Source organism: Zosterops lateralis, assembly GCF_965231275.1.
Source record: "Zosterops lateralis genome assembly, chromosome: 6".
Classification (NCBI taxonomy): domain Eukaryota; kingdom Metazoa; phylum Chordata; class Aves; order Passeriformes; family Zosteropidae; genus Zosterops; species Zosterops lateralis.
Genome location: NC_139761.1, coordinates 5917966 through 5936001, shown reverse-complemented (window position 1 = coordinate 5936001; position 18036 = coordinate 5917966). Strand labels below are relative to the sequence as shown.

The following is an 18036-nucleotide window of genomic DNA, read 5'->3' as shown; positions in this document are numbered from 1 at the left end:
AGCAGACAGTTCAGACACTTTGCAAACTTGACCTGACTTAAGAGTCAGTTATGTGTCTCCTCCTTTCTTGGGGACTACCAGCGGGAATTAGGAGGAGTTGAAAGCTGGATTGTTTTTTGACAGGGCCAATGCTGAACTCCTCACATCTCTGTTTTTCTATTGTGCTTTGCCCAGAAGTCTGCCTGATCTGGTATCTCTGTTTGACGTGGTAAAAAAGGACCATTTGAGTCAACAGGAAACAGTGACACGAAAGGCTTCGCAGCAAGTGGCAGCCACAGGAGGAAATCACATTGCACCATTCCTGGACTGGGATCAAAATAATAAACTCTCAGAGCAATTGTTACTGTAAATTAAAGAACACTTGGAGGAAACAAAATCCATGGCATTGGGTGGGTTTATTTCAAGGCTGGCCTACACATAGAGATTAACCCTTCCAATTTTCACACAACAGGGTTGTGTTTTTTAATTTTTCTTGGCTTTTTAAAAATTTTTGTTGTTTTAATTTCAGTTTTCTATCCCTGTTTGTTCACCTATTAGCAGGGCAGGGGTTGGAAGCACAGCAGTGGTTGACAGCAGCTACATATACCCATTATATTTGTTCATTGTCTTAGGGGGTTTTGTAGGGCTTGAAGAAAGTCCCTGACTGCAAGAGCCACCAAGAAGGATAATCCACACACTGGTTACTGCCCCTTGAAAACACTGGAATCCATCTCAAGCATCACTTTAGCCCTTTGTCCCCACCAGCTCTACAAGCTGTTTTGGATCCTCATACCTTACCTATCTATCAACACAGGGGAAGAAAAAAAAATCCAGATTTTATTTAAAGAGCATCTTTTTTCTCCCTGTGCCATGTGATGGCCAGCTTCTACCCTCTTCTACTTAAAAATCACAGCTGATGTCCATGTACAACCCACAGAAGACCAAAGACCTCTAGGGACCTTATCACCAATCACAAGGGTACAATTTTCCCCCACAAAAAATCAGTCCGGCTCAGGAATTCCATTTAGTTTGCATTTCATCTTTTTGGAAATAATTCATGCACACAACTGCTTAGAAAATCAGCTTTGCGCTCAATCTGAGTTCACTGAAGCCAAAAGGGCTTCCCCAAGAAAACAGTCATTTTTCCCTGTTTTGGTGGTTTATGCTTTGCAGAGCAGAAGGGAGGCTTTCCAAAATATCCCCAAACAGAGACAGCTGTGTTGCCTCTTCCCAGAGAAACTTTATTGTTTCCAAAAAGAGTAGCAGGGCTTAGGGGAGCTTGCAAGCAAATGATTACAAGATAATTACAAGAGCTGGCAGGCTCTCTCAGTGTTCCCAATGTTCTCCCTTCGTGGTCCACAACCCCCACACAAAGCAAATCTGCCCTAGGTCTTGCTGAGAGCGAGCAAATAAACCATAATTTCTCAGTACTGGGCTCCAGCAAGCCACATGTCCAACTCCCCAGCAGTGCAAGTGGCCATCTGTATCTGGGTCAAGGCACTGCCAAGTGCAGGATCTGGAATAAGAAATAGATTTGTAACCGAGTATTTATTTTTGTAGGACTAACACAGTCATACCCCACTCTTGGATGCTGCTCTGTGAGGAAATGCTCATTCTCCACACCCAGGCCCCCACAGAACCCATGAATTCCTGTTGGAAATGCCTCCCCTCCATACCTATCCCTTCACAGATTCTATGAATTCCTGTTGGAAATGCTTTCCCCCTCCCTCACTGTGGTTCTTCAACATCCTCATGTGGGGAAGCAGAGGGGAAGCAGGGGAAGCACTGATCTCTCTGGTGCCCAGTGACAGAACCCGAGGGAATGGCCTGACATTGTGTCAGGGAAGGTTTAGGTTGGATATCAGGAAAAGGTTCTTCACCCAGAGGTTGTCTGGGCACTGAACAAGCTCCCCAGGACAGTGGGCACAGCACCAAGGTTGGCAGAGTTCAAGGAGGGTTTGGACAATGCTCTCAGGCACAGGACGTGACTCTTGGGGGTGGTGCTGTGCAGGGCCAGGAGTTGGACTCAGTGGTGCTGATGGGTCCCTTCCAACTCAGCATATCCTGTGATTCCATGATTCCATTCCCAGCCCTTCACAGAATACACAGATTCTATGAATTCCTGTTGGAAATGCCTCCCCTGTACACCCAGCCCTTGGCACCAAGGCAGCCCAGCACCCCCACGAGCTACCTGCTGCCCCCAGCCCCAAGGGTTTTAAGGAGAACAGGCTATCCAGGGTGGTCACACATGGTTTCAAACCCAGGGAGCATCACAGGTGTCCTGTGAACAGCCTCATCACAACAACCCTTGCACAAACACACAAATGCATGAGCACCAGAGCAGACCCAATGAGCTCAGCCCCAAATTTCCAGACTGAGCTCAGCCCCAAATTTCCAGACAAAGCCACTCTGGCCTGACTGCAACGGAGCAAGGCAGCAACTGATGTCAGGTGAAGATTGGGTCCTTTGATTTCAAATCACAGCAACTACATCAAGGAACAAACACCTCTGCCCCATGCTGGCTCAGATGGAATCCCATGCTCGTGGCCCAGGGCTCACAGACAGACAGGCAGCAGGTTTTACAGCCATCTGCTCACCCAGCAGTGCTGCTCTGGTGAGCTGCTCTTCCTCCCTGCTTCAGTGGCTGCACAAGTGCTCACTGGCCCCAGGAACCACTTCTGCCTCAGGCAACCAGGCCACAGACAGCACACACAGCCCTGGGGTTACCCAGATGATCACTGTTGTGATGCAGGTGGAAAGGCTAAGAAAGGGAAGGTTTATTTCTTCTGCTGGTTTTGGGTGGTTTTTTAAGCTAGAAGGAGGTGCAGTGAAGATTAAGCCAACTCAGAATGGGCACAAGGAACATGTGGTGTCTCCTCTGGGCTGGGCAGCTCTTGAACACATTTCTGAGAATCTCAAGTCATTTCCCCACACCAGGCTCGTGTTTAGGTCCTTTAACAAAGAGTCACCAACCATGGTCAGAACCATGTCAGTGACACTGTTTTATCACTGGTTATCACCCAGCACACTCTGCTCTCTGACAGTGAGAGAGCACCACGAGGCTCCCTGTGAGGCCACCGCAGCGAGACACATCACTCAGAGAATCATAAATTGGGTCCTGCCACTTGCATAGATAAATTCTGCAGGGTCCCTGGGGGTGAAGGCAGCCCTGGCACTGGGGTGAACAGTACAGCACCAACACCGAGCTCATTCCAGAGGAGCCCAAAGATGACAACCTCAAACTAGGATGAGCTGAAGGGAGTTGTGGGTTCCTACTTGCCCCAGGGAAAAAAACCACCAAAATAAACAAGCTCAAATCTAACTGCATCCTCCAAATTTCTGCCCCTATTTTCTTAACCACTTGGCTGAAATTTCAAGCTCATACGCTGGAGAGTTTTGGTAACAGGCAAATTGAGTCATTTGTCTGGAACAATGCATCTTCTGGGGTATTCAAGTGAACCATACACACATCCTTCCTCCTCACCCCCTCCCTGCAAGAGAGCCTAATTCACAGCAGCATTACACTCTTAGCTCATCTTCTCACTAGAAACTTTTACACACCATAAGTGCAAAAGGATGGTCATCTTGTTCACCTGTATCTTTTCCATTGGAAACAAGACCAGACACAAATTAGGAAAAAAACTCAAAACTCAGATAAGCCAACCAATTATGTACAAAAAAGTCTGGTTTTTTAATCCCAATCAAAGAAAAAGACACTTTGAGCATCATTAAAATGAACTATTAAAAGGATACAAGACAAATTGAAAGAAGAAGCAACACAAAATCTTCCCTCCCAGACCTTTTTAAAATGGTAAAGAAAACTACATAAAGGCTCCTTCCCACCTGAAAGATTAAAAAAATTCAAAGGACTGATTGAACTTAGAGGGGAATAAATTGAGAAATAAGGAACTAGAGTGTATGACACTATAGACATTACCTGTTAATCAAAGATTTATAGCCCATCTGCACCCCTCAGCTGGCTGCTGGTATCTTGGTGTCTCAGAAGAGAATAGCCCTGTAAATACCATGGGTTTTTTTACAGCCCTCAGTTCAAAAAGGCTACTGAAATTGGTCTTTTCCGTTTACAGTGACCAACCTGCAACAGCTCTTCCCGTTTTACAAAACACTGAGCTCTGCAATACCTGCTGGCTCAGGCAGGGCTAGGGAAGACTAAAGACCCCTACAAGCTCAGCCAAGGTCTTCACAAAAATTAAGACTGCCAAAACACCCAAAAGCTACTTGGCAACAGCTTGCTGGGAAGATTTGTGAATCACCTTAAACATCACCTGGAAAGCAATATGGATTCAAAGAGACTGAAACCTAAGGCACCACTGGCTCACACCACTCCTCTGAGCTTAGATTCTCTTTGGGTTTTTTTTTCCTATTCTTCCTCAATAATGACTGGCACCTGCTTGCTCAGGGCTGCTTGAGAGCTGCTTCCATCCTGATCTCTTTTTATGCCACAACTCCCTTGATTTTAAGGACAAAAAAATGTTAATTTCACATACTGTGGCTCACCATAAGGCAACACACTTGGCTACCCTTGCACTGAGCTTGATGATTTGTCCAAGCTACAGTCTCTCCCCTAAGCCACTGTAGATGGGGACAGGAATTTGTATCAGCTTCATGAAAATGCAAATATCCAAAGTCCCTCGACTATCTGGGGTCAGAAAGTTACACTGGGGAGCTACGACACCACGATGGCAGCTGACCCTTCCAACCCTCCAGCTCATGTTTTCACCTCAGCTCACATCACCTCAGCCTGCAGCCCAAGCATGGACCTCCAGCAAAGTTCACAGATTAGAGTCAGAAATGTCAGCCTGATCTTGTTTCACCTCCTGCCTGCAAAAAAAAAAAAAAAAAATATCCCCTGGCCTCAAATGTTCCTGCAAAGAAGTGACCACTGCAAGGTGTCAGAAAAAGCAGAGACTTTGCGGGCAGCCCACGGAGGCCTGGCACGTCAGGCTCACTGACAACTGGAACCAGTGTGCCAGCAAACACATCAGGGGTTTTTGGTGGATGTCAATGCTGTCAAACCACAGGAAGATGCACTTTCAACCAGCCTGCCTTTATTCCGTGCTAGACAGGAGCCAGAGGGGAGCAGAAACTGACTGTCCCTGCTGTGGTCACAAAGCTGATGTGAGGGCACCACGGTGCACACACCTGCAGGATCTGCACTCAAGAGTGGAGGGGGAGAGAGGAAATTCCCCCGTACCTCCCTGTCCAAGAACCCCCCCAAAAACCAGCCTGCCATCCCAGGTAAAGAACAGCTCAAGCTCTCTCAAGCCTGACTTGCAGAGCCTTCCAGCAGAAGAGCTTGGGGCTAACACAGGTGTCAACTCTCAAGAATAAGAGAAAAAGTCTCAATGCCTGCAGAAAAGCATCCAAGATGGGCATTTGGCTGTCACATAAATGCACACATGGAGTTGTGCCTCCACAACATGCCACAGAGGGAATGCTGAGGGTTCAGAGCCTGGGAGTGGATCAAAGCCATCCTCTCTGCTCCCAAAGGGCTCCCTCCCAGTGCCTTTCAAAGAGAACATCAAAGAGAACATCACTGCTTCCTGAACAGCCACCAGCACACTGCAAAGTCTGTGTCAGGGCACTTGTTCATCTCCCAAAGCCCTGGAAAGGCTGTCACTGCCTCTCCAGCCTCCCTCATCTCCACCACACCAGGCTCTGCCCTGTGCTCTACCCATTTGGTGGCACTGGAGTGGCTGGTAGACAACCAGGCTGATGCTGGAGATCCCCTGGGGGACCATGACCAAGAACTCCCCTGGACATACAAGTGCACTTAGACCTCCCTGGTGGCACCTGAGGGCAAGGGGTGGGGGAGCTGCCACCTCTCAGTCTCACCACTTTGACTTGTGGGCCCTCACTTGGAAATGATGCCCCTGTTGAAGGCTCCAGGTCAGTTCTAACACCTCTAGGAGGTGAAATACAGGCTCATCTCTCTAAACAACTGGGTGACCCACGACAAGATGACCACACTGACCCTGGCAGAACTGCCTGAGTGCCCCCAAGAGCCAGTGGAGACGCAGAGAAAGGTATGAGGATCCCCTTCCATGCTGAGAGCACGACATCAGCCCTCAGCCAGTAATGGGGACAAAAAGCTGAGTGCCAAACAGCCCTTGTAAAACGGGACCAGTTCCATGATTATACTGTCCTGGAGTCCTAGGCCAGTCCTGCCTGGCTCAAATAGCAGCCCTGCTCGTTATTATCTTGAAGGACGCTCGTTATAGAAAATCACATCCCTCTGCCAAGTTCTGGCATCTCACTATTTTTGGAACAACAGGGGCAGGCTCTGAGCCTCAGCAACTGTCAGCAGAGCCCGAGGGAAAGCAAATCCATATAACGATCAGGCTGGCTGACGGGGACAGAGCTGGGAACAGCATCGCCTGGGGGACAGTCCCCTGGAAGGACCCTTTGGTCATGAGAAAAGGGATAAGGGCAATAAACATAAAACCCAGAAGCTATTCGACACTATTTGCATGGGAAGCCTATCTCCCCCAGCCCTCTTCATTCTCATGCATATGAGTGGAGACAAAAGGATTTAAAAGCAAACCACCTGTGCAGGAAGGATGGCTCCTAAACCCCTAAGAAGACAGGACCTACTTACTGCAAACTGATTTTAATTAAAACATTCCAGGACTCACATTCCCCAGGATTAAATTACTGACTTGGCTATTTATACATATAGCCTCTCTCACCCCTCCTAGGACAGTATTGTTGAGGTGTTGGAGGACACCAGTGTCAGGTAAAGGGAAACAAACACTTTTTGGTGCTTGTGACCCCTAATGCAGGATCCACGATTATCCACAGGTCCCAGCACCTGTGAGCAACTCACAGATTATTGGAGCAGAAGCATAATCCTCTCTGACACCAAAGAATTATTCTAAGGCCCTAGAAAAAGCAGAGGTAAATGGCTTAGGCAAGGTGGAGAGCTCTCGAAGCAAGGCTTTCAATTGAAAAAAAAAATTTTAAAAAGATAGAGAGGTGGTGAGCAAGGAAGACCTCCCACAGATGCAGCTGAAGCAGGATTTAAACTGCCCCCCCTGCAATGGAGCATCTGGACTCCTTCCTTGCCTTTCACAGGAAAAGAATCCAGAGGTGCAAATCCAAAACTGCCCAGGCCAGTGCTGGGCACACAGATGGCTACATCCAGCCTCTGCAACCTGCTGAGCTACTGATATTTCATCTTTACTCTCTGAAAACTGTGACCCACAGCAGGCAGAGACAGCCCTTGCAGCTCCTACCACCTAGTGGCTGCAGGATTCAGCCCTGATGGAGCCAGGAGGCTGCCTGGAGGTCAGGCAGCCTCAGCCCACCCTGGGCTAATAAAGCTGCCCTTGCTGGAGGGCATCACTTAAGCTGCAGCTGAGACTAAAGCAGGCTCACACTGAGCACAGAGGCAGCGCAAGAGAACAGAAAACCTTTCTGAAAACCATCAGTGGCTAATGTAAGCTCAGAAAAACCTCAGCCAGCTCTAAAACAGGCAAGCAGAAGTAGCAGCACTACAGATGAACTTAGGTAATTGCTGTTTGGGCTACTTGTGCCTGCTCAGCTGATCACAGAATCACAGACTAGTTTGGGTTGGAAGGGATGTTAAAGGTCATCTAGTTACAACCTTCCTCTCCTGTACAGGGACACTTTTCACTAGATTAGGTTGCTCAGAGCTTCATTCAGCCTGGCCCTGAACACTGTGCACCACAGACATGTCCCAGGCTGTTAAAGTCACCCCCAGGCTGCTTAAGCCAAGGGAAGAGTTTGCTGGTTTGGGTGGGATTTTGTAAAAGAAACAGAATTCAAATGGCTCTGGATCCAGCCAAATTCTCAGACCCTGTGAGTGCTCTGTCCTCAAACTGCAGCAGCATCTCAGGCGCTTCCAAGAGCCTTCCTTTTGAGTTTCCATGATTTCCCCTGGGATGGGGGAGGCTGTAACTGGACACCCCTGTGTCAGGTGTAGCCTCTCCAGTGCCAGCAGAACAGATAATGACTCTTCCAAGTTCCTGAAGCAGCCTGGTCCATAATTTGGCTCACACTCCATGGGGCTGCACTGCTGGCTCAGACTGAACCTGGCACCTACCATAAGCCCTGTCTGCCTTCCAGCTGGGCTGCTGCTCTGCCAGTCAGTCCCAGCTTGTCCTGATCTTATGGGAGCAGGCTTTGACTCGGCCTTGACAAATGGTAAGAGGCCTCAAAACAGCTAGCTCTTGAAAAATTCCCCAAGTCAAGCCCAGTAGGTCATTATGTATCCAGGATCTCCATGGCAGACTGGAGTTGTGTTTTGTTTTTTATAACATGAACCATTAATACCACATTTTAAGAGTCTGGGCTGTAACTGTGATACATGTGATGTGGTTTCCACGTAATTGCAAACTGGGTATTTGTGCTACCATGGCCCCAATCCATAAATTTTTAAATATGGCTGCAGGATGACATTTTGAATAAGTGGTTACTCTTTTTTATATATATATAGATATATATATAATGGTTTATATATATATAGATATCTTTTTCTGCCAAGGTCTTGTTAATGGAGGGGATATTTCCATGCCTTACAAAGAATAAAGAGAAGCCTGGATTAAGCCTGTACCAGCCTGGTTAAGCCTTTCTGGAAGGACTGTGACCAATGAATACCCTGGTGTTGCAATGATTTTTCTGCTATAGCAAAGGGGTTAAATTGTGCTTTTATAAGCAATTTGAATCTGGTTATTCTGGATTGAAGTGGGTGTCACTGAGTGCAGACCATGGGCAAAAGAGGTCATGAACCACCTTAATTTGAAATCTACTTTTTTTCTGTAAACACTTCCCCTTTTTGTGTTGTTTATCATCAGAGGAGAAGTGGTTGTCTGTTACAGACAATCCAGACAACAAAGCAAAGTGGGATTCAAGTAAAAGAGGAACCCAGGAAATAGCAGGGTCGCTCCCTTGGCACCATTTCAAGGACTGACCAGCTCTCTGTTCAGGGCACCAAGGGCTGAGGGGTTCTTCCCTCTGCTCCTCTGATGACAAGCTGGTCCAGAAACTCCTGTTTCCAGGCTGCTCTACTGTTTAGCAACCTCCTTTTAATTTCCAGTCTAACTGTACCCATGGCCAGTCTAGACTCATTTAATCTTAACCATCATCTTGACAGCTTTGCTTCCCTCCTCAGTGTTTGACATCTGCAGACATCAATCACATCCTCTTTTTGCTTTCAATTTTCTAGTCTAAACAGGCTGAGTTCTCCCCTTTTCTTCCTCTTTGCAAAAGACTCTGCAGTTACTTCACCAGCCCAGAAGACCTTGCCTGAACCCACAGCAGACTGGGTTCAGTTTTTTTGAATATTGACAAGCAGCACTCACACAGTGACCTTGACTCTTCCCTAAGTTCATAAGGAGCACTCTGCACAGCCCAGGAGCACACTTACTGTTTTCATACCCACACTGCAAATTTAGTAAGCAAAGCTATAGCAAAGGCCATTGCAATGAGCGGCAAAACTCACATTTGACCTCAAACATTAATTCTGGACAGTTCTGATATTTCAGGAAAGCCATTACAAGTTGAAATATCACGAAATTAAAGTTTCTTTGGTTACTAGTGACAACAGTGAACTTTAAGTTTCATTTCTGCTGTACAGCACAGCTGCCCTGTGAACCATGTGAGTTGTGCATTAAACAAAACCCAACACAAACCACTCATTTCTATTAGATGAGTCTACCCAAAAGCTCCACCCTAAATGAGCACAGTTCTTCACCTCCATAGCTGGCTGTTGCATCACCCCAGTGAAAAGAGAAATGGGTGGGTGGCTGAATACATTGGTCTGCTCTTTTTTTTTGTTGTTGTTGTTTTTTTAAGGTATTCTGGGTTTATGTAGGAGGAGCAAAGCTGCAATTAAAAGGGCAAGTTTCTCCTACCTCTTGTAAGAGGAAAAGAAGCTCTAGTGCCCTTTAGCAAAGAACAAAATGCAACTGGAAAGGAGCCTAGGCAGTCTTGAAGAGCTACAATGCAGAAAATGCTTTGGTCCTAATAACAGCTTAGCTGAGGGATTCCCAAATTCACCCTGCCATACATGGCTGTGGCCACTGCCTCCATCTCAGCCATACCAGCAAGAGGCTCCCAGCCACCAGCACACACCAAATGAGGCCCCCAGCCAGGCACTCAGCCCATGTTCTGTCCTCCACTCAGGTACCCAGGGCACAAGGGACAGCAACACTGCCATTTGTCTTCCCTGCACAAAAAGAAACACCAATTGTACACAGATCTGACTCAGAGCCTACCCATGTCAGGCAGACCCTTTCCCCAGAAGGATCTTTCCTTCAGTTCTGAGCAGTCTACAAAGGCTGGCAGAGACTGGAGGTTACCTTCAGTTCCAAGTGCAAATCTTAAAGTTTGCAGAAAACTCAATGCAAATAGAGTCTTGTTAAAAATTCAGGCAGCAACAGAGCAGAGCCTGAGACTCCAGAGCTACCAGAGGACACTGCAGGTGTGTAGACATTTGTACTTGGAAATATTCAATGGCATGGAGATGTTTCTAGGAAAGACACAAAGAAAGGCTTTGTGCCTCACCAATTTGTTAGGGAGCTTAGAAAAGGCCAGGATTTTGTTTGCCAAATGGCCAGCAGATGTTAGAGGTGCAATATAACACAGTGCTCTGTTCATCCTCGAGCAGAGAGGTTTCTCCTGGGTCTGAGGTGGACATTTGAAACAGGCCAGGGGCCAAATACACAGCAAGGTTCCTCGTGCCAGCCAGTGACAGGAGGAAGGCTGGCCACTGCCTGGGCTGTACTTACAGGAGTCTGGAAACAACAGTAGAGCTTGGTGAGGAAGGGGTGGTTCCTGGCTAGGGAGAGGATGCGTTTCTCGGTCATGGTGCACTCAACGTCATCGTCCTGGAGAATGACATCCTTCTTCAGCACCTTCACTGCATACAGCTGCCCACTCTCCTTCATCTTGGCAAGCATCACCTAAACCAAAAGGGAGTGTGAATGACAAGGGCTGAGCCCTCTGTCTCTGAGCAGCACAGAGCCTCTTGCACCTTCCCAGGCTGGAAAGGTCAGTCATCCCATGACCAGGCTTGTGGACCAAGGTGAGTCAGCCTGTCAGCATGGGCATCAGTGTACAGTCAATGACACACGTTACTGCCTGCAGCAGGCTGCTCTGGACAGAAATACCCACATGCTGCTCCTGTCTGGCACAGGGCTGGCTGCTCAAAGGTCATCCCATCAGCCAGCACAAACTGCCTGAGCAGGGCCATTCATCCCACCTCCCTCCTCGGTTATAAAACCCAAACACACCCTTTCACATCAGCTTCGTGGCAAAGCAGAGAAACAAAACCACCATCTCCCCACGTTTGAAACCACTGCCTTGCTGCCTTTAAAGGAAAAGTTTTTACATGCTCCAAGAAATGCTGCCCAAACGGGTGTGAACACACACACTTGCAGCTCCTGGTATGGGCCCTGGCATGCAGCTGTTCCTTCAGGTGCTAACTTCTTTTTTGTGATATCCAATTCTTCACTTTGCTGTCAGCTTTCTTTTTCTTCTCTTCTCTTTTCTCCCTGTTCTCTGTAACCAACTTTGTTGCACAAAAGTTGCAACAAAGTGGTACTAAGTGGTACTAAGCACCACTCAGTACTTGCTCTGGAGTAGCACTGGACACCATGTAGCACTGAGTGAGTAGCACTGTTTACCATGTTATGAAATCACTTCACCTATCCTTGGGGCTCCTTAAACGAGGAATGTGGTTTCTCACAAAACAGCCAGGAATAACTCTCACCTTTCCAAAGCTTCCCTTTCCCAATACACGAAGGAAGGTCAAGTCTTTGATCCCAAGTTTGCTCGCTGAACTTTCACTGATGTTGTCGCCATCCTTCAGGCTTTCTTTTCTCTGATGTTTCAATGTAGATCTGGAAACCAGTTTCTGTGGAAGGAAGAAAAGAAGTGTTAGTCTGCAGAGGAATTGTATTTCTGCTTCAGAAGAGCTCACAGGTAGTCAATCCACCAGCCAGGGCATTTGGGGCCCATCCAGGGGCACTTTGTGGCTACAGAGACAGAAAGTTGTGTTGTTAGAGTCACACAGCTGCCACATGGGACCAGCCAAACTCAGCACTGCTCAGGGCTGTGGGGACATCTCAACAGCAGCTCCTGATGTGGGCATTTCAGACTGTACACCCACTGCCCAGCACATCACAGATAACCACAGACTATGCTGAGTTGGGAAGGGACCCACAAGGATTATTCAGGTCCAACTCCAGACCTTGCACAGGAGCATCCCCAAGAGTCAAGAGGCAAGGTTGGCTCTCTCCATCCTTACTCCTCACCAAAAAAAAAAAAAAAAAAAAAAAAGAGAATGGAGTGGAGAAATCCAAGTCTTCTATCTACCAGCAAAGTAAGGAGAACTGCGTAATTTCTGCAAAAGGCAAAGTGCTGGTGAGATTTAGAACCCTAGCAGATCTCATCTGAATTTCTTATGTTTCTACTTGATTTTAAGACTCTTACTGAAAGCGCAGTTCAGTGGGACCCCAACTTCAAGACATTGTTTCTTTTCCATATTTGGGCTGCTGGTTTGCTCCACTGCTCCAAATTTGATGGAAAGCTGTTCATTCCCATGCCAGCAGTGAGGTGCTGCATATTCAGGAGTTGTACCAGAATTAACGCACATTTCTAGAGCTCACAATTTTGAAGTACAGAAAGATTAAGCTGACCTCTGTCGCCCTCTGCTCACAGCTCTCCAGGTATGCATGTGCATACAATCGAGCCCTTCTATTCAGTTTATTGGCCTGAACTAAGTCACAGGGACTTCGTGAGCTCCATCTTGTGACTGCTCTGGTGTACAGCAAAGTTCCTCCTGCACAGGAGACTCGTCACCATGGGCTAAGAACCAAGAGCAGACACAGAAACACAGAGAGGTTTGTGTTGGAAGGCACCTTCAAGATCATTTAGTTCCAAATCCCTGCCATTGGCAGGGACACCTTCCACCAGACCAGTTTTCTCACAACCCCATCCAACCTGATCTTGAACGCTGGCAGGGATGGGGCATCCAACCAGTGGCAGGGACTCACCAGGCTCACAGTAAAGAATTTCTTCCCTACATATTATCTAAGTCCACCCTCATTCAGCTTAAACCCATCCAGGGTTTTCCTAACAGCACAGTCTGAACACTTTCCTAGATCCTTTAGGTCATGAGTAACAAGATTAGATCATTAAACAACGAGCACAGATTTTTATTTTTTTTCCTGTTTTCATCTTATTTTGATGTGCAGATGAAGCAAACAACAAGTGTTAACAAGTGCTGATTTTTGCAGAATGGAGAAAGGAGTATGGGATTTCCCTGTAACTCCCAGGATAACTGCCCCCCAAACTGCTACAGGGGGAAGAGCAAAGATAAGAGTTTGCTAAGAACCAACTGAAATCAAAAGGAGCAGCACAGCCTAATCATCCTGCTAGGCTGATACAGCATGATGTGGTTGATCAATGTAGCTGGCTAATTGTATGAGAAGAGTCACCATATCTGGAAATTATGGTTGGTGTTTTAATATTTTCTTTTTGCTGTGTTGACAGGGACCACAGATTTTTGGCCAGGGATGTAGTGAAGACTAAAATGGTTTCCCTAAAATCACACAGAAAAAGTAACAAAGATGGGAAGAGAATTAGGCTCCTTCTTGAGCTCTTTTGCTCTATCACAAGCCATGCATGCAGACAGCATTTGCACTTGCAGTAAAATTAAAAAATGCATGGCATGAATTATATTGATCACTAATTAGTCAGGGGATCTTATTCTGCTCTCATGTGTGATAGGCAGTGAAAGGGTGTTGAAGAAGAGCCTGTGAAGCATCAGCACATTGCAAAGCAACACCTATAGATTAAAACCTGGATATCAGACATCCATTTCCCAGGTGAGGCCTTTGCCACAAGCCCCAGACCTGCTCCTGAAATCCACCACCCAAAATTACCTGTCCTATGGGAAGCCTCCGTCCCCTCCTACACCCGTAGAAAGACTCAGCTGTAAATGCTTTAAACAGAGAAGGAAAAATAAAAATACTCACTGAATTCGGGGAAATGCTTCCTGGCTGCAGCCCCATGCAGGCCAAGGTTTTTGCAAGCTCTGCTGAGTTCACCCCACAGTTTGGAGCAACATTTGCTTGGCATCGGATGTGGACATTCATTTTACAGACTGATGGGAGTGATGGAAAGCAAAAGAAAAGGAACAATTAAAATAACTTGGGAGGGGTTTATTGCTGAGAAACAATTTGCTAATTCTGCTTTAGGAAATACACCCACCTGGATCTACTCTGTATCTTTAAACTAGAGGGATTTTTGCCACTGATCTAAGTAGAAGCAAAATTAGGACTCTTGTAAGAGAATAAACTCCTGAAAACCAAAAACAGACCCCAAACTCTCCAAACAGGATGCCATTATTGCCTGAAGCTTTCCATAAGCACATATTTTTGAGATGCATAACTACCATTGCAGCTATGTCTGTAAGTACAGTTAGTATTTATAATGCCACAAAATTCACAACAAACATCCCCTGCATTTTCCTGCATCTAATTTTAAAGACAGCATTCAGTGGGAAACAAAAATCGTTCTTGCTTTCACTCATAGGCACACACACACCCTCTTGTGGGAGATGAAGGCAAGGATTTTACAGTCTGGATCACTGAAACAAAAACATAACACCAGAACATGCTTAGTCATCAATTAACAGGCAGGGTAGTCAGCCTAAAGCAATGACCTTTTTTTCCCCTTGAATGCCTTTTCACTGCCTTATCTCATTTTCCTCAGCTGAGGAAAAACCTTCAGGTAAAGGGAAAATATGAATGCAGGAAGCAGAATACTTTTAATAATGCAAGTTAAACAAAGCTGTGCTGAGAGTGCAAAGTAGAGTCCTTCTGGCAGCCAGAGATTAAAAAGGAGATCAGCCTTTTTTTTTCTTTTTTTTTTAACCCTTACAAAGATAAATATTCATCGCTCAGCTTTCTCCTGAAGGTTGCACAAATCAAGCCCACAGAGTGCATCAAGAGCCTAAAAAAAAAATGTATTTAGTGAAAAGGCAACAGTGAGAAGCTGCTCACTTTTACACTGCAGACCCTGTCGCATGATCCCCCAGAGCAAGGAGCCACAGTGGTCACAGAACGTCGGGACCTTGTAGTTGTGGACGCTGAATTTATGAGGAATGTTGATCCCAAACCTCTGCTCAGTCACCTGAGGCACCAAAAGGAAAGCACAGGTTTAAAATTCGAACACATATTTATAAGCTGGTGTTCATTTACATACAGGCATTTAAGGGCAAATCTAAGAAAATAATTCCAAGTGAGAAAATGTCCCAGTCCATCACCTCACTGAGGTTTATGGTGAGTGAATACTGAATTAACAGCCTCACCTGCTGTGTGCCAGCCCTGCTTCCCTTCCTGGCCAGGCCAGACTACCTGGCAAGGCAGATTTTAAAATAAGGGCTCCCTAGCCAATTTTAAATTCCTAAAGACAAGTTAGAATTAGACTACCTCAAAACAAACCAATCCCACTGCAATGTGAGCTACAGTATTTTTTAATCAAGCAGTTTTGAAATTATTGACTTGCATATTATGTGCAAAGACATGTAACTTTAGGTCAAACTGTTTATTTTATTAATTTCAATATAGAACTGCTTTCACAGCTCCTCCTAAAATTCTCATTCCTCTTCTTACCCTGCTCATAATTAACAGCCTTTCAGGCACACATTTCACTTTATCACTTGCACTCATCCCCTTTTTAACCCTGCTCTTTTCCAACTGTAAACCATTCAGATCTTTAAAAAAATATTTCAATGGCTGAAAAAACCAGTCCCCATTTAGCACATTCATCACTTTTGACTTCGTTTCTCAACATGCAGATCCTGGAAAGCTGAGGTGAAACCCAGAGCTCTATTAAAGAAAAGTCAGGGGTGTGACTGGAACAAATAGCTTAAGGTGAGTAGTGTCTCCTCACTTTTGGCCTCTTTTAAAGTAGTTTAAATGTGTTATAAAACCTTCATAATCCCGAGAGAGGGGCGAGGACGTTCACTATTTAACTTGCACTTTACCCTTAGGCTTCTTAACTCATTTTCACCTGGCTTGTCAAGGGGTAACTTTAAGGAGTTCAGCTCAGCAGTTTGGAGGCAAGAAATAACTAACAAAGGCAGTTGGATGGCACAAAACCACAGAACTGCCTCGAGAATAAAGAGATTTGATTTGATTTTTTCTCAAACAGTTATTGAACAATTTCCAGTTCCAGAAATGAGACATGCAATGCACAGGGCAGTGTTAGGTGGGGATGTTATTCCCATCAAACACAGCCAAAACCAGCAAAAAAGGAAAACCTCCAGAAACACAAATTATGCAAGGGTTCTTTATTATTACAACGTAGTTCACAGAGCAAAGGCGTGGAGCAACAACTAAATGAGCCCTTCAGGCAATCAGAAATGAAAAAAAAGAGGCAAAACAAAGACGAGTGGTTGGCCAGAGAAATCCACATTAAGAACTGGACACCAAATTTTGATTGCACCACAGTCAATCATGCAAGAAAATTACCACAGAAACCAGTAGATTTGCTACTTGTTGATGTCTTCCACTGAAGATATTCTGACTTCTTAAACCACGTGTTAATCCAAAAAGTTAATGGCACCGACAGAAAAACAACTGGATGATGTTAAGCAAGTCCCTGTCCCTCTTTCCCACTTTTAAACCCATGAATAAAGATAACATAATGTAAATTCTCTTATAGGACAACCCCAGCGACCCAGACAAGGCATGATGACACAAACAACATGACTTTACCTTGAGATCGTTCTTGTTAGTATTGCTTTGGCACGTGCAAGCTGTGACAATGAGGTGATGGCAGCGCTTGTGTACAACACAGGTGCACACTAGGAAATAAAAGAGGCACACTGAAAAGAGCCCTTGGAAGACTCAGAACACATCAATCCACCAGCTGGGTTCCTTAAGGCTCAGCTGCACCATCAGCACACAGTAAACATGTGAAAAAATAATTGGTGGCTTGGAATTTACAACAGATCTGGAGATGAATCTTCAACCCACTGCAACATAAATTCTGCACTGGATCATTCACACAGCCCAGAAAACAGCTGCCTATATCAAATATGGGTGATGGACACAGAAACGACAGTGGAGCTTCTCAAACTACTAAAAAAAAATGCTGTTGAACTAATTATCCACATCAATATCCATTTTGTTAAGATGCAGCTTCCTTTCACAGGACACCAGTGCCCTATTGTACTGCACAGGAACAGGCTGTGTTAGGCTACACTGAATGACCATGAAGCAGGCAGTACTGGGAAAAAGGGAAAGGCAAAATCAAGGGAAAGGTAGAACAATAATTATATGGGAACAAGCACCACATACATCTCCACAGCCAGTCAGCCAAACCATGCATTCAGGCAGAAGTGCTGTGCCAGCCACGCAGTCACAAACTCCCAAATTTTACTCTGTTAAAGTTCACAGGGACAGAAAGGAGGGTGGCCATTTCAGCAGGGTACTTTGTGCCCCAATACCAGCTGAGCACTGTCCTGAAGGGACCCTGGGTGCCTCATGCCTTAGCTGGGTGTTGCACGTAGCAACTGAGTGGAACTGCACAGGATGAAAAAGCAAACAGGACATGCAAGTGTTTGCAGGAATGTCAGTGGCTGCTCTTGAAGCCACCCAAATGTGACAGGGGCTCAAAGCTGGTCTGGCTGCCTGGAGAGGAAAAGGAGTGGTGACTCCAGAGCAGCTCACAGCTGCAGGATGTCCCAGCAGCACGGGAGAGTGTTCCCAAAAGCAGCACATCCCATACACACACCACGCAGGAGCAGAGCACCTTACCTTGGCACTGGTATCCCTGCTTCCCAAACACGCCCCTGGCCAAGAGAAAACACGGACACGATTTAATGGCAGAAACACAGTCATCTTGCAGATTGTTTACAGAAGGCAGAGCCAAAATGCAGGAGGATCCCAAATTATCAGCTCCCATGGCAGAGCTGCCCAGCAGCAGTGGTGCAATCCAGCACAGGGGTGTGAGAGCACAGGAAAGCACAGCTCAGGCACGGCTCACAGGGCAGGCTGT

At 46.1% G+C, this 18036-nt stretch overlaps 1 protein-coding gene across 1 annotated transcript in view; it reads right to left on the bottom strand.

Moving 5' to 3' along the window:
- Positions 1-18036, bottom strand: part of PRKCH (protein kinase C eta) — a gene marked incomplete at its 5' end in the record, with an annotated part of 114713 nt that overhangs the window by 49357 nt on the left and 47320 nt on the right. The window contains 6 exons of the mRNA XM_083862663.1: positions 10752-10925; positions 11735-11878; positions 14004-14131; positions 15033-15162; positions 16752-16840; positions 17796-17830. Coding sequence (XP_083718789.1) covers positions 10752-10925; positions 11735-11878; positions 14004-14131; positions 15033-15162; positions 16752-16840; positions 17796-17830 — 700 coding nt within the window. The remainder of the gene's footprint in view (positions 1-10751; positions 10926-11734; positions 11879-14003; positions 14132-15032; positions 15163-16751; positions 16841-17795; positions 17831-18036) is intronic.